The sequence below is a fragment of the Schistocerca piceifrons genome, chromosome X (assembly GCF_021461385.2).
Source record: "Schistocerca piceifrons isolate TAMUIC-IGC-003096 chromosome X, iqSchPice1.1, whole genome shotgun sequence".
NCBI classification, from domain to species: domain Eukaryota; kingdom Metazoa; phylum Arthropoda; class Insecta; order Orthoptera; family Acrididae; genus Schistocerca; species Schistocerca piceifrons.
This window is the reverse complement of record NC_060149.1, coordinates 434,829,189-434,843,795: the sequence shown is the minus strand read 5'-3', so window position 1 is coordinate 434,843,795 and position 14,607 is coordinate 434,829,189. Positions and strand designations below refer to the sequence as shown.

Genomic DNA, 14,607 nt, shown 5'->3' with positions numbered 1-14,607 from the left:
TCTTACGAAGTATATGGTTGATTATTACACATGGCATGTGATGGGATGCTACACAATGAAGACTTACAGCAATATTTCTTTTGAAAGTGCAGATGTGAAATGACATGGAATGAGTTTCTGCAATTTGCTGAGCTGGAAGTCCTCATCTCAGTTGAGTAGGTTGTCTGCTGATTGTATTTAAACAGCTTCCTTGACCACTTGATCTCAGCAGGATGAGGCTGTTGCCAGTATCTTAACTTTCTCATAATCCATGGAGTGAGCAGTGGAAATACAGTGTTAAGCCACTGCTGACTTATTGGTCTGTAGAAGGTGGGTGTATTTCAGGTGCTCACTGAAATTTCTTGTGAGTGAGGTAAGACGTACATAGGACAAAATACATGCACTGTAAAAGTGTGTTACATTGAACGCCAGTGACAGATCCATCTTCTACAGCTAATAAATCTGCAGTGGCTGAACAATGTAATTTGACTGGCTATTCCATGGATTATGGGTAAGTAAAGAGACTGGCCCCAGTCACATCCTACTGGGATTCAGTGGTTAAGGAAGCTATGGAAATATAATTAACAGACAACCTGCTCAACTGAGGTGAAGACTTCCAGCTAGACAATTTCATCTCTGTGCTTCAAAAGGAAATATTGTTCCAAGTCTTTACTGCCTGGCATACTAAAATACACCATTCACAATAATCAATCAAATACTTTGTAAGCACCATGGATTTGCTGGCTCTGCAGTTGCTTAGTTTTACTCTTCAGATGTGTAAAGTTTCATCTAGGACTTATAACCTGTTACTAACAGTGTTATCTCTGACATGTGTGATTACTCCACAGTATTGTTAACTTAAAAACCTTGTAAAAGACTCACCTTGAAATTATAGCTGACAGTGTCAGCTGACGTATTGGAACAAGAATTTATAATATACTGGACACATGCCCGAAAGATAATGGAATATGCAGGATATTTCAGAAATACTTTAGCAAACTTTGGGGACATGTTCCTTACAGCAAAACATGAAAAAACATAATATTCCAAATATTAAAACATCACTCATTTTTCAAGTTAATGAAATCTGACTTTCAATGGCTTTCTAGGAACAACCCAAAAATTGCACTTATCTCTGAACCCCTTTGATTCCTAGTATCCTAGATGGGGCTGTGTTGTTATTGTGCACATGTACTATAGGTAGTGAGTTAACTCTAAGTTCTCCATTCAAACAGGACAGAATGTTCATTTCATGGGCAGGTAGACATTATATTTATGTGCAGCCACACAAATGGTAATGGACATCAGGCTGCAAGGCTGTATTGTATGGCGTTTCCAGACCAAAGACAGCAGAGTCATCCAACCTTTGATGCTGCGTATCATCGTATTGCTGAGACAGAAACAGTGGCACCATCTTCAAGTTGAGCATGGAGGATATTTCATGAGCAACTTATGTATCCATATCATCAACACAGTGTGCAGGGCCTTCCACCTGCCAATCACCCACCATGGAGACCTTTTGCTGATGGTTTGTTGCATGAACTGCCAGCCAGTTGCTTATCTCTTCAGTTTTGTTTACAAACAAGGCAACATTTGGAAAAGATGGAAAAACATTTTCCATACCCAACACATAAGGCCCAACACCAATCCTCACGCTACAGTACAGGCTAGACATCAGCATCAGTTTACGATTAATATGTGAGCTGGAATTATAGGTGACTGGGAGGATCATACGTTCTCCCATCATGTCCTATAACTGCTGCCTATAGGAACGTTGCTCAGAACATCCTCCAAGACTTACTAGAAGTTGTTCCCCTGCACACAAGAACAAACATGTGATTTATGCATGATGGAGTTCCAGCACATTTCAGTCTCACTGTTTGAGATGCACTGGCTAGTATCTACCATGACATATGGATACGTAGAGGATGACCAGTACCAGGGCCCACATGTTCTGTCTATGCAATAGATCACCGGGATGCAGAAACTCCTCACTGATGCATCAAGGAAGCCTGCAATACCATTCAAAACCATATGATTTGATGAGTGCATGCATGTTTACAAGCAAGAGGAGGACGTTTTGAGCATTTATTATGAGTTTATATGCTTATGCGCTCCTACCACCTATAATTTTAACTTTCTTTAATAACTTGAAAACAAAGTATTTTCAGACATATGTTTATAGCTTTTTTCCTTGTTTTGGTGTAAGCAACCTCTCCCCAGAGATTGTAAAAGTATTTTTGAAACACTCTGTACACAATGTATTTAAAAACCTTGCCTTTTCATCATATTGGACTCATATCAAGAGCTTTTCTTTTGCCAAACATTTCCTTGTAGATGCTTGTATATAAGTTTTTTTAAAGATAATTCAAAGTTATATAATTTTTTGATTAAATACAGTTTGTGGACTGTCTTTTGTAAATCATTTTCTGAATCTTTTACGATACCTACATCATCTGCAAACAGTTTGTCTTTGGTAGCTCTTTATCATATTTCAGAGCAAAACTTTTTTCCAGTTGTGAATGATGATGTCCATACAAAAGTTAAATAATACAGACTCCTTTACTCACAGTTATGTGCTTGTCCCCCCCCCCCCCCCCATTTACCCTAAATAGCAGTTTTAAAAAACAGTTAGTAGATGGGCTGAAGCTCCTTCCTCTTCCACAATTTGTGTCTGACCACTTTGTCGAAAGCTTTAACATAATCTACGAAGCCTACAAATGTGTAAGATTATGGATATATCTGTGTCTTTCAAATAATTGTGTCATACTAAATACACAGCCCGTACAGGACCTTCCAGTTAAAAAGCCGTGTTGGTAATTAAATATCATGGTATATGTTACAACATTTCATGTCCTTGTTACTATTTTACCATAAATTTTGTATCCCAAGTTTAGGCCCAAACCCAGCAATTCCCACAATTATTTCTATTTGGTACAACAAGGGCTTCAGTATAGTCGTCTGACAGATAGCATGTCAAACAAAAATCATCACTGATATCTACAGCCTTTTAAGGAAGAGAATAAATGAATATTTTATGAGTTTCATGTTAAGAGCAGCTATAGTCAGTAACTTTATGGTGGCTCTTATTTAGCACTCTTTTGGGCTATACCCCTAGTTTGTTCCTACCTTATGTAAAAATGAGCAGTGTGAAATTTTGGCATTCAAAATTGGTAAACACACAAAAAATCAACCTCTGCAAAATATTGCTTCTGATTATTACCTAATATAGACAGATTGTTTACTTAATTTTCTTAGTTGATTGCATTCTCATTGGTAAGTGTGCTGAGCTGCCCCTTTTGATGGTCGAGCCTAGACCAATCCAGCAGTCTTTCACCTCCAAGGAGAGTGTACAATGTATTCGTCTATAGTTCATTTATAGTACATAATTTATTTGCTAGGATATTACTCTGATGAAATAAACTGCCAATATCAAATAAATGTGAATGGTTTTCATTTATAATTTGTCATGTACAAATTAACTGAGCATCAAAGTGCTGTCCCAGCTATACGAGATGTGATGATTAATTGGGAAAAAGCATTAATTTCAACAATGACACTATGAAACTAAATACCAAAATTAGAAGCTCTGTATTATCAATGGAGCCAAGCAGAAAAAAAATCATAGTCGGAGGTTCACAAGTGAAAAGAAACAGGGTTTTTCAAAAAACTTGAGGAAATAGCAAATGTTAATAGTTTGTACATCATCAATAATGGAAAGGATACTCCATTTTTGATAACTCAATGGCCGAAGGATGGGCCAAGGTTAATGTATGGGACTGATTACCAATCATTTGAGAAAAAGCGTTTCTGAATAAGCAGCGACAGCTTTAAAAGACAAGAGCAAGAGTGAAACAAATCGGAACCTCTACAATTCAGCATATATGTACTTATATTATAACTTATAGAACACTTATAAACCACTTCTCTTTCAATGTTGGTACTTTCATGCATATATTGCTTGCTTAACTTACTATGGAAAGGAGCAGACAAAAGTTGCCTACAAAACATGTTGAATCAGGTTTTTAGTCCTATGTTAAAGAATTAGTTTCTGATAAAACTACCAAATACAAGCACTTTTAGTGGTGCAAGTGCTTTGACTGAATTTTTTTAAAGACCTTTTGTATCTACCTTGCAGGCATAAATATATTAAATCATTCTTAGGAGAGTTTTTGTGGAAATGATGAGGTGTGGAAACACAGGTCCGACTAGATCAGTTTTGAAAACAATTCAAAACATTAGGTCAGCAAATAACGTTGACAAATTCCAAACTGCAATTCAGCACTGACAGTCACAGAACACTGGGATCAAGTTGATATGTCTTGAATCCTCATTTTACTTTGAGATACAATGTGAGAACAGAGTATTATTTGGAAGGTTTAGAGTTCAATGGTATGTGTCTTAACAAATCAGAATCTTGTGGAGTATTTACTCATGCTCCGATGCCATCCATCATGCAGGGTGGATGGCAAAATGCATTTATAATTAGAATATATGTATGTTCTGTCATAAATATTAATTATGGCCACAAGAAGAGAATGCAATTTGCATATTTTCACAACTGTGTACATTGAAGTATGATTCTCATCTCTTCAAAACTTAAAGCAATTTATGTGTATTTGGATTTCAGTACCTTTTCCAAAACCAAATAACAATCACATTTGTTGATCCACTATATTCCACACATGGCATTATTAAAACTGAAAAATCTTTTGTGGTACCTCCCACCTGTTCTGTCATTTTGGCCACTTTTAATCCTTATTAATCTTCTGCGTTAAAAATGGAAATGGTATATGCACTGCTTTAGAGGCAAATATTAGAAGAATTGAAGTAGACATCAATCAGCTCTCAGAAATTTTTAATAATGGTATTTAACAGTTTGCTTCAAATAAAACAGTAGTATTTATTACCAAATTTGATTTGGGTGACAATTATGTAAGACAGGTCCTTCACAGTGGCAGGAAAATAAAGATTTTCAGTCATTAATCTGAAAGTTGTAAATGATCCAGATAAGAGAGGCATTTAGCTCATGGGGGACTACAGTAAATAATTAAAAAAAAAAATGAACAGAAGCAGTATGTGTCACAGGTTTTACCTGAGAATCGCAATAAGTTTCCATGGCATAAAAAGCAACTATCAAAGAACAAGGGTTTTTACAAGGAAATGTGGTTTTATGATCATATTTACGTCACAAATGTAGTGCACAGCAGCTTGATAGATGGTAGTAATCAAAGTTAATACAGTGCTTTTTCACATTTAGTTAGAAAGTTTTTTAACCACCTACATGAGAAAAAAATAAATATGACTTATGTATATTGAAACAAAGCACCTGGAGCAGATGATATACCCTTAAAATTATTAATATCCTTGAGAGAACCAACCATGACACAATAGCTCCACCAGGCAGGCAGGTTATACAAGACACAGGGAATATCATCAGACTTCAAGGAGGATGAAGTAATACCTGTACCACAGACAATAGCTCCACCAGGCAGGCAGGTTATACAAGACACAGGGAATATCATCAGACTTCAAGAAGGATGTAGTAATACCCGTACCACAGAAGCCAGTTGCTTCCATATGTGAACATTACAGAACAATCAGTTAATAAGTCATGGCTGCAAAATAATGGCATGTATTACCAACAGATGAATGGAATGATTTACAGACACTGCCCTTGGGGAGGAGAAACTTGGGTGAAGGGGAATATGGGAACACATGAGGCAATATTGATCCTACAGCTTTTCCTTAAATGTAGAATGAAGAAAGGCAGATCCACATGTATTGCACTTGTATATTTAGAGAAAGCTTTTCATGATGTTGATTGAAGTACATTCTTTCAAATTTTGAAGGTAGTGGGGGTAAAATACAAGGGGTGAAAGATTATCTACAATTTATGTGGAAATCAAACTATTGTTAAGAGTTGAAAGACATGAAAGGGAAGTAGTAATTGAGAACAGAGTAAGGCAGGGTAGTAGCCTACTCCTGATATCACTGTATCTGTACACTGAGCAAGCAGTAAGGAAACCAAGGCGAAATTTTAAAAAGGAGAAGAAATAAAAATTTTGGGGTTTGTCAACAACACTGTAATCCTGCCATAAATGGCAAAGGATTTGAAGGATCAGTTGAACAGAATAGAATGTTTTTTGAAAAGAACTTATGAGATGAACATCAACTAAAGTAAAAGAGGGATGAGGAAATGTAGTAAATTAAAATACTAGGTTAGGAAATGAGAAACTAAAGGCAATAGATGAGTTTTTCTTTTTAGGCAGCAAAGTAAATGACAATGGCAGAAGTAAAGCAGGTACAAAATGTAGACTGGTAATAGCAAGAAACTTTCAGAAAGTATTTGCCTGGAGTTGTGTCATGTGGAAGTGACTCATAGATGATAAAAAAATGCTGACACAAAGAGTATAGAAGCTTTTGAAATGTGATGATGCAGAAAAATGCTGAAGATAAGATGAGTCATTAGGATAAACAATGAAGAGGTACTGAAACATAATGAGGAGAAAAGAGATGTATGGGACTACTTGACAAAGAAAAGCTGATATGATGCATCTTGAAACATGAAAGAATAGTTAATTTGGTAATGGAAGAAAGTGTGGAAGGTAAAAAGTATAGAGGGAGGCTGAGGCCTGATAATAAAGCAGGTTTAGATGGACATTGGCTGGAGTAGCTATGAAGAGAGGAAGAGACTTTTGCAGGACAAGCAGCTGCTATCTGAAGGAAGATGGAATACTGTAGGGTGGTAAGGTGGACTACTATGTTCTTGACCTAGTTTGTGTGCCTACCTATTGCTGAAGACCTCCACTATACAGTGGCCATCTTCACTCAATCTGTTGTAAACAAATATATGGGATTGATTAAGCCCCGCTACCATTTCAAAAAAAATCATAACTTGGAAACTATCAGAGATAGAGAACAAATGTTTGTTGTAAAATGTTTAGGAGCTTTCAAACTTTTTCCTGTTTGCCCTTTGTTGCAGATCTGACTTATGAGTGTGCATGAAAATGGTGACAAACCACGAGAAGGTGCACTGTGTCATCTGACACGCAGAATCCATGTATGTGACAACGGTACTGCAGAATTATCAATGCCAGTACCAGAGGGCAGCGCAAGCAAAAGCAAAAATTTGAAAGAGATGAGCAGTGTCAAAGACATTCCTCGAAGTGGAAACTGCCCTTTGTCTCAAGCACATGTTGACAGAGTACAATTTGTATTTCAATGCAGCCAGCACAAGTCACTTCATTGTGCAACACACAAATTTCAACAAAGAAGATCAACTGCTCATTACGTGTTACGTAACCAATTACACCATTTTACATACAAAGTGCAAATGGTCCATGCATTGTTGCCAACTGATCTCCATCTGCAGTAGGCATTTGTGTTTTCCATGGTGGCCTCTATAGATGCTCACAAAAATTACCTGACAAAGTGCCTGTTTTCAGATGAAGCAATGTTCCACATTTCTGGACATGTGAGTCACCACAACATTGGGATTTTGGACTCCAACAACCCACACAACATGCATGAACACATCTGTGACAGCACAAAGCTTAATATTTGGCATGGCCTAATACGCAATAGGGTGGTAGGCCCATTTTTCTTCATAGATATATCCTTAAATCGAATTTCAACAACATGGGGTACCACAACATCGGAATTTGAATGAGTGGGATGCCCCACATAACATATTTCCTAGGAGAGGGATGGGTCATTATGATCTCATTGTATGGCCCCTATGCCCCTACATTCTCCAGATGTCACACCATTAGACTTGGTTTGGTGGGGTTACATCAAGGATCACATGTGCCAACACCAGTCCTTCGTGGAGGAGTCGCTACGTACGTAATAAACAGTATTCCATTTGAGTCCCTAGATGTATCACAGCACTGCACTGAATAGATATTTGAATGTTGTGCAGCGGCAGTTGAATTTAGTGAAACTAAACTTCTAATTGATGCTGTTTATAGGTCCCCTAACACTTACTTCAGAGCATTTCTGATCAAGGTAGAGAGCGTTCTTCATTCACGTTGTAGGAAGTACCAGAAATTAGTTATATGTGGTGACTTAAATATAAATTTTGTATATGATGGAGCAAGAAAAAGGATGTTGGTAGATCTCCTAAATTCATATGATCTGATGCAGACTGTGTTTTTTCCAACTAGGGTGCAGGGAAACAGTAGCACAACCATAGACAATATGTTAATTAATTCCCCATCACTAGATGGGCATTCTGTTAGTAAAAGAGTGCATGGCCTTTCAGACCATGATGAACAAATTTTACCACTGAAACACTATTGTACTCAAACAAATGTAACATATAATTACAAACTGTGTAGGAAAGTTAATCCAAAAGCAATAGAGAGGTTTTTAAACCTTGTCAAGGAACAAGAGTGGCAGGATGTTTATAGTGCCGATGACACAGATGATGAATGTAATGCTTTCCTTAATACATTTCTCATGCTCTTTCAGAGTTGCTTTCCATTATAACATTCTAAACGGGGTACTAGCAGTAATATGCAGCCCAGGTGGCTGAGTAGTGGGGTAAGGATATCATGTAGAACAAAGAGGGAATTATATTAAAATGTTAGAAGTAGTCACAATCGAGCTACAGTAGTCCATTACAAACAGTATTGTAAGGTGCTTAAAAATGTTATTAGGAAGGCAAAGAGTATGTGGTATGCAAATAGAATAGCTAATTAGCAGGATTAAATTAAAACCATATCGTCAGTTGTGAAGGAAGTGTCTGGTCAGCAGCACAAGGTTGACAATACAGTCAGTTCATAGTAAAAATATTTCTGTTACTGATAAATTAGATACATCAATCATTTTCTGAGCATTGCTGATGACTTAAATAAAACTTCAGTTTCTACAGGGAATCATATAATTCTCTTGGCAAATTTCTTTCCAAGACTGATGTCTTAAATACTCCTCTGTGGTACAGACAAGGGGGAAATTGGGTCAATAATTAAATCACTGAAGACTAAGGACTCTCATGGTTATGATGACGTGCCTAGCAGAACATTATAGTACTGTGCTGCACATGTTAGCCCTGTATTTAGCCATATTTGTAATTTTTCCTTTAAGAATGGTCAGGTTCCTGAACGATTAAAGTATTCAGTAGTAAGGCTGCTTTATAAAGAGGGACAAAGAGATAAAGTAGACAATTTTAGACCTATTTCTATGCCATCAGTGTTTGCTAAAGTTATTGAAAAGGCTGTGTATGTAAGGATAATGGATCATTTTATATCACACAATTTGCTGTCACATGTACAGTTCACCTTTAGAATTCGTTAAACAACTGAAAATGCTATATTCTCTTTTCTCTGTGAGGTTCTGGATGGGTTAAACAAAAGGTTTTGAATGCTAGGCATATTTTTTGATTTAACTAAGGCATTTGTTGTGTTGATCACAAAATATTGCTCTAGAAATTGGACCATTACGGAACATGGGGAGTAGCTCGCAATTGATTCACCTCTTACTTTAGCAACAGACAGCAAAATGTCATTATTCACACTGTTGAGAATGGCTTTGATGTGGGGTCCGAGTGGGGTACGTTTAAGTGGAGGTGCCTCAGGGATCAGTGTTGGGGCCACTCCTGTTCCTTATTTATATAAATGATATGCCCTCTAGTATTACGGGTAACTCTAAAATATTTCTGTTTGCTGATGACACTAGCTTGGTAGTAAAGGATGTTGTGTGCAATATTGGCTCTGTTTCAAATAGACCAGTTCATGACATAAGTTCATGGCTTGTAGAAAATAAGTTAATGTTAAATCACAGTAAGGCTCAGTTTTTACAGTTTATGACACACAATTCAACAAAACCTGACATTTTAATTTCACAGAATGGGCATATGATTAGGCCTAGTGAAACTGAACAGTTCAAATTTCTAGGTGTTCAGATAGATAGCAAACTGTCATGGAAAGCCCACATTCAGGATCTTGTTCAAAGGCTTAATGCTGCCATTTTTACTATTCAAACAGTATCTGAAGAGAGTGACCGTGCAACAAAAAAATTAGTCTACTTTGCTTATTTTCATTCGCTTATGTCATATGGTATTATGTTTTGGGGTAACTCTTGCCATTCTAAAAGGATATTTTTGGCTCAGAAACGGGTCGTTCGACCCCTGTTCACAAGCCTGGGTATTTTGACATTGGCTTCTCAATATATACATTCTTTACTGTCATTTCTTGCTAACAGTATTACCTTATTCCCAAGAATAAGCAGCTTTCACTCAGTTAATACTCAGCAGAAATCAAACCTGCATTTGGATCAGACTTCTGTAATTCTTGTGCAGAAAGGCGTGCAGTATAGTGCTGCATCCATTTTCAATAAGCTACCACTCGAATTCAAAAATCTTAGCAGTAATCCATGCGCTTTCAAATGGAAACTGCAGTGTTTCCTCACAGGTCACTCCTCCTATTCTGTCAAGGAGTTCCTTGAAAATTAAGCTGATTCTTGTTGTATTGCTGACTGCGTTGACTTGAACTTATGGACTAACTTTTTTTGGGTTCATAAACATTTTATTTTTATCTGTTATTACTTTTATGTTGTAATTTCATATACTGACACATTCTATTACCTTGGAGATTTGCTCCTCAATTTGGTCCTATGGAATTTGACATCTAAATAAAATAAATAAAATGTTGCAATCAGAACTATTGATGATGTAATGCTGACTTGCTGACTCATACTAGTGCAGACCTCTAATATCATCTTGAGAGAGTGGGGGCACACACTGATATTCTGGCACAGCAGTACAAAACTATGAGAGCTGCTAATTTTTTTTACAACAAACCCTGATTTTCTATCTTAAATAGTTTCCAAGTTATGATTTGTTTAAATGACAGCAGTACTTTATGGATACCTTGTACTAAAAAGTGGAAGCTCCAGTGTCTTTCTGTTCAGAGATTTGGAAACCATGTGTTTAAGACTTTTTGTACGTGTGTGTGTGTGTGTGTGTGTGTGTGTGTGTGTGTGTGTGTGTGTGTGTGGAAGGGGGGGGGGGGGAGGAGTTGTAAATGACAGTTTTTTTTTCTTTTCACTTTAAGGCATTTCTTTAAAATGTGACAGTTTCACTAATGAAATAATGTTTGGTCGGCAGTTCCTCAATCGTAAAAACACCCATTTTGATAAGTTAAAAACAAAAAATAATCTATCCAGTTGGAAAACCCATCACTGATGTTATGAATGTTACTAGTTCAGTGACACTGATATAAAAGCTTATGAGAACAATCTATTTTCACAAATACCACCTTCTGACAAAGCAGAGCCATTTAAAACAAGAGGTGATGTTTTTTTGGTTCATCATGGTTCTCATACATCCACCCAATACTTCTTTATTTGTTGGTTCTCAATGAAAGCAACAAAATTTGATTAAACAGAAGAAAATATTAATAAAGATAATTACATGCAGATCAACTTTTTAGACCTGTTTTACATATTACCTCCCGTAAAATGGAATTCTTGCTTTTGTAGCATTCTGCTTGAGTTGGTCATAAGCACCTGCACGGAATGTGTCTGCGCAAACCAAGCATGCCTTCCAATTCTTCTTCAAATAGTGGTAAGCAAGTTTTGTACAAGTTGTTGTCTTTCCAGAACCTTGAAGCCCAACAAACATTATAATATTCGGTTTTCCTTTCACAGGCTGGTGTGCTTTCACACCTGGATCGACTAACTGAAAACAGCAAATAGCATGACAGTAATATAATCCAATAGGTAATTACAATGAATACAAACTTCAAGAAAATTACACAAAATTTATGAATCATTTTCAATAGAAGAATGTAAACCAACATACGGTTGGACCTGAGGATTCACTGACAGTTATACTGCTTCAGTCAAATTACAATGAAAAACTGAACTTAGATTTAAAAAGTGCTGCTGAATATGGAAACAGAGAACAAGATTTTGTATGTGATTTATTCTAAAAACTGCACTTTTTAAAAATGAACACTACTAAAAATTTTGACATATGGCAATGGTGGCTACCTCAACAAATTTCACTGATGAAATCTCTTCTGGTATCAGCTGACTAACAGATTTTTAAAATACTGGGTATTTCAATGCAAATTCATCTGCATAAGTCACCACACAGAAAGAGTACTTTGATTTTACAATCCACTTTTTTATGCAAGGAAACTAAATAATATTGAACATAATTACTATAAATAAATAAAATATAACGTTCTGTCACAAAATGATAATAGTTTACTTCTTTAACTTGACTGGGACTCTTAATTTAATGAAACATTTAATTTTATGTCACCATGTGAACATTATGAAAGATTTCTTACATAACAATAGCCTGCATGGTAAATTATGTGATTATCCTTGTTAAGTACCATTCTCACTCTCTGTGTGAGGCAGTAATGCACTGGGATTTAAAACCAACCTTAACGAGCTCCTTGAAGACAGCACTCTGTATCATTCTCCTCTTATTTAAACCACCTGCCATTTCATCAAAATCTATAACCGAGCGTACATTCTCACGAAGTTTCTTTACCAATCTTATATTCACATCAGCTTCTAGGAGAGCAGCACATATCTCTTTTAGCATAGCATTGAGGACCTGAAACAATAAGCAATGAAAGCACATCATTTCTGCACAATCTTGGTAATATTAACAACTTACTAAGCTATTCTGCTGACTGACATTCCATGAGTAGTTACTGTTTTTTCCTTTTCATACTTGGTAACTGTCCAAAGTACTTTTGGTACTGAGCACTTGCCAATTACAAAAAATGGTTCAAATGGCTCTAAGAACTATGTGACTTAACATCTGAGGTCATCAGTCCCCTAGACTTAGAACTACTTAAACCTAACTAACCTAAGGATGTCACAAACATCCATGCCCGAGGCAGAATTGAAACCTGCGACCATAGCAGCAGCGCAGTTCCGGACTGAAGCACTTAGAACTGCTTGGCCACAGCTGCCGGCACATGCCAATTACATACAATATTTTATCCTGGTGGTAACTGACAGAGCTTTAAACCTGAAGTATTAAAAGTGAAAAAGCATCTTGATCTTGCAACATCATTTCCATTTAAATCCATTCTTTCACTTGAGTTACTAATCCAGTTGCCAAGATATTACAACTGTTCACCATTATTAGCACTTGTGCAGTTATCCATTTCTAAGGCTTTAACTGAGTTAATTTTTATGAAAAGTGTTAGGTATTTGATTTTATCTTGGTTAGTCACTAACTCAATCTTTCATGCATGTTTGAACTGTGAATTACATTATTTTACAAAATATATACCCTTCTTACTTAGCAGTACTATGTTACCTGCATATATGAGACATTTATATGCCATGCAATCCAGTTGGAGAACCACAACCAACCACTGTCTCCACATCTCATAACCCTACTTCATTACAGAATTTACAGTGTTGATCCTCAAAATTTGATTACAACTCGTAAGCTCTTTGCGTCCAACTGAGTCGTCTTAGCAAACTTTATTGGCCAGTTAAAGACACTCATGTCTCTATACAAACAACAACCATATGTTGCCATGCCCAACCCTCCCCCCCCCCCTCCCCCCTAAAAATCATTGAAAAAGAAATGCACAGTTTTTTTATACACCCAATGTTGCTGAAGGTACAATTTTGTTGTCAGCAGTGGAATGTATGGTTTCAAGAAGATAAAGCAGAGACTGAGGGGCAAATGGGGAAGGAGGTTTGTAAGTTATGCTAAGAAATTGGTCCTTCTAGTTTTTGCTGGCAACCCTTTACTTTTCTAAATAGGTTTCATTTCCACAAGCCAACTCCAAATTTCACATATCATACTTGTGAAGCCTATGGATTAAAGAGTGCATGTATATTCCAACTTCCTTCTAATAACTGCTGGTGTCTGATCATTATCAGGCAGCTAAATTAAAAAAAAAAATTCATGTTGCCATTCATCATACATTTGGTGACGTTCCTGCCTCAAATATCAGTTTTGGCCATTGTCGTACTGAAAGTATCTTGTGGATTTAAACAGTTAATTAGTTCGTAAAAATATTCCCTCCAGTTGGCTGTTGTTCAGCATTTACTAATTTGTTTTTCCCCTCTCAAGAGCACTTTCTCACACATTTAAGATTTTGGACAGCTACTCCCTTGTCTCCATTCTTCGAATTAAATGTTTTTATGTTCTCACACAGTAATACATTGGTTGGTTTATTGTGTCTCTTTATTTTAGACACTACACTGTACATCACAGTGCTTGAACTTTTAATATTTATTTGACAGATGTAATTCTCATTATCCGCTTTAACTCTACAGCATCCAAGTGGTAAGAATTCTAAATATGCTGAAAGTCATCCATGCTAACCTCACTCGCAAAGCTCCCACTAACTGTTAAATGTTCATGTTGTATCGTAAGTTCTTCACTGTTGCAGAAGATGGCTACAGGATGCAACCTCTGTGGGAAAAATTCCTGTATCACACAGCCTCTGTTCAGCACTGAATAGTACTCACTGAAACCAGTCTGGAAGTGGCTGATGAGTTACACAGGTTCAAGAATACAACTTAGGTGACAGTTCATCACATGTTCCAAAATCTTTCATATGTAGCAGGTAACAACAGAATCAATACAATACTAGAGGATATAGAAACCTTTTCCCGCTTTAGTAGAGATAT

At 36.6% G+C, this 14,607-nt stretch overlaps 1 protein-coding gene across 1 annotated transcript in view; it reads right to left on the bottom strand.

Annotated features, from left to right (window-relative positions):
- LOC124721566 (signal recognition particle 54 kDa protein) overlaps window positions 1–14,607 on the bottom strand; it is a 53,601-nt gene that overhangs the window by 12,966 nt on the left and 26,028 nt on the right. The window contains exons 2-3 of the mRNA XM_047246606.1: window positions 12,380–12,556; window positions 11,433–11,662 (exon numbers count right to left, since the gene is read on the bottom strand). Of these exons, the coding sequence (XP_047102562.1) occupies window positions 11,433–11,662; window positions 12,380–12,556 (407 nt within the window). The remainder of the gene's footprint in view (window positions 1–11,432; window positions 11,663–12,379; window positions 12,557–14,607) is intronic.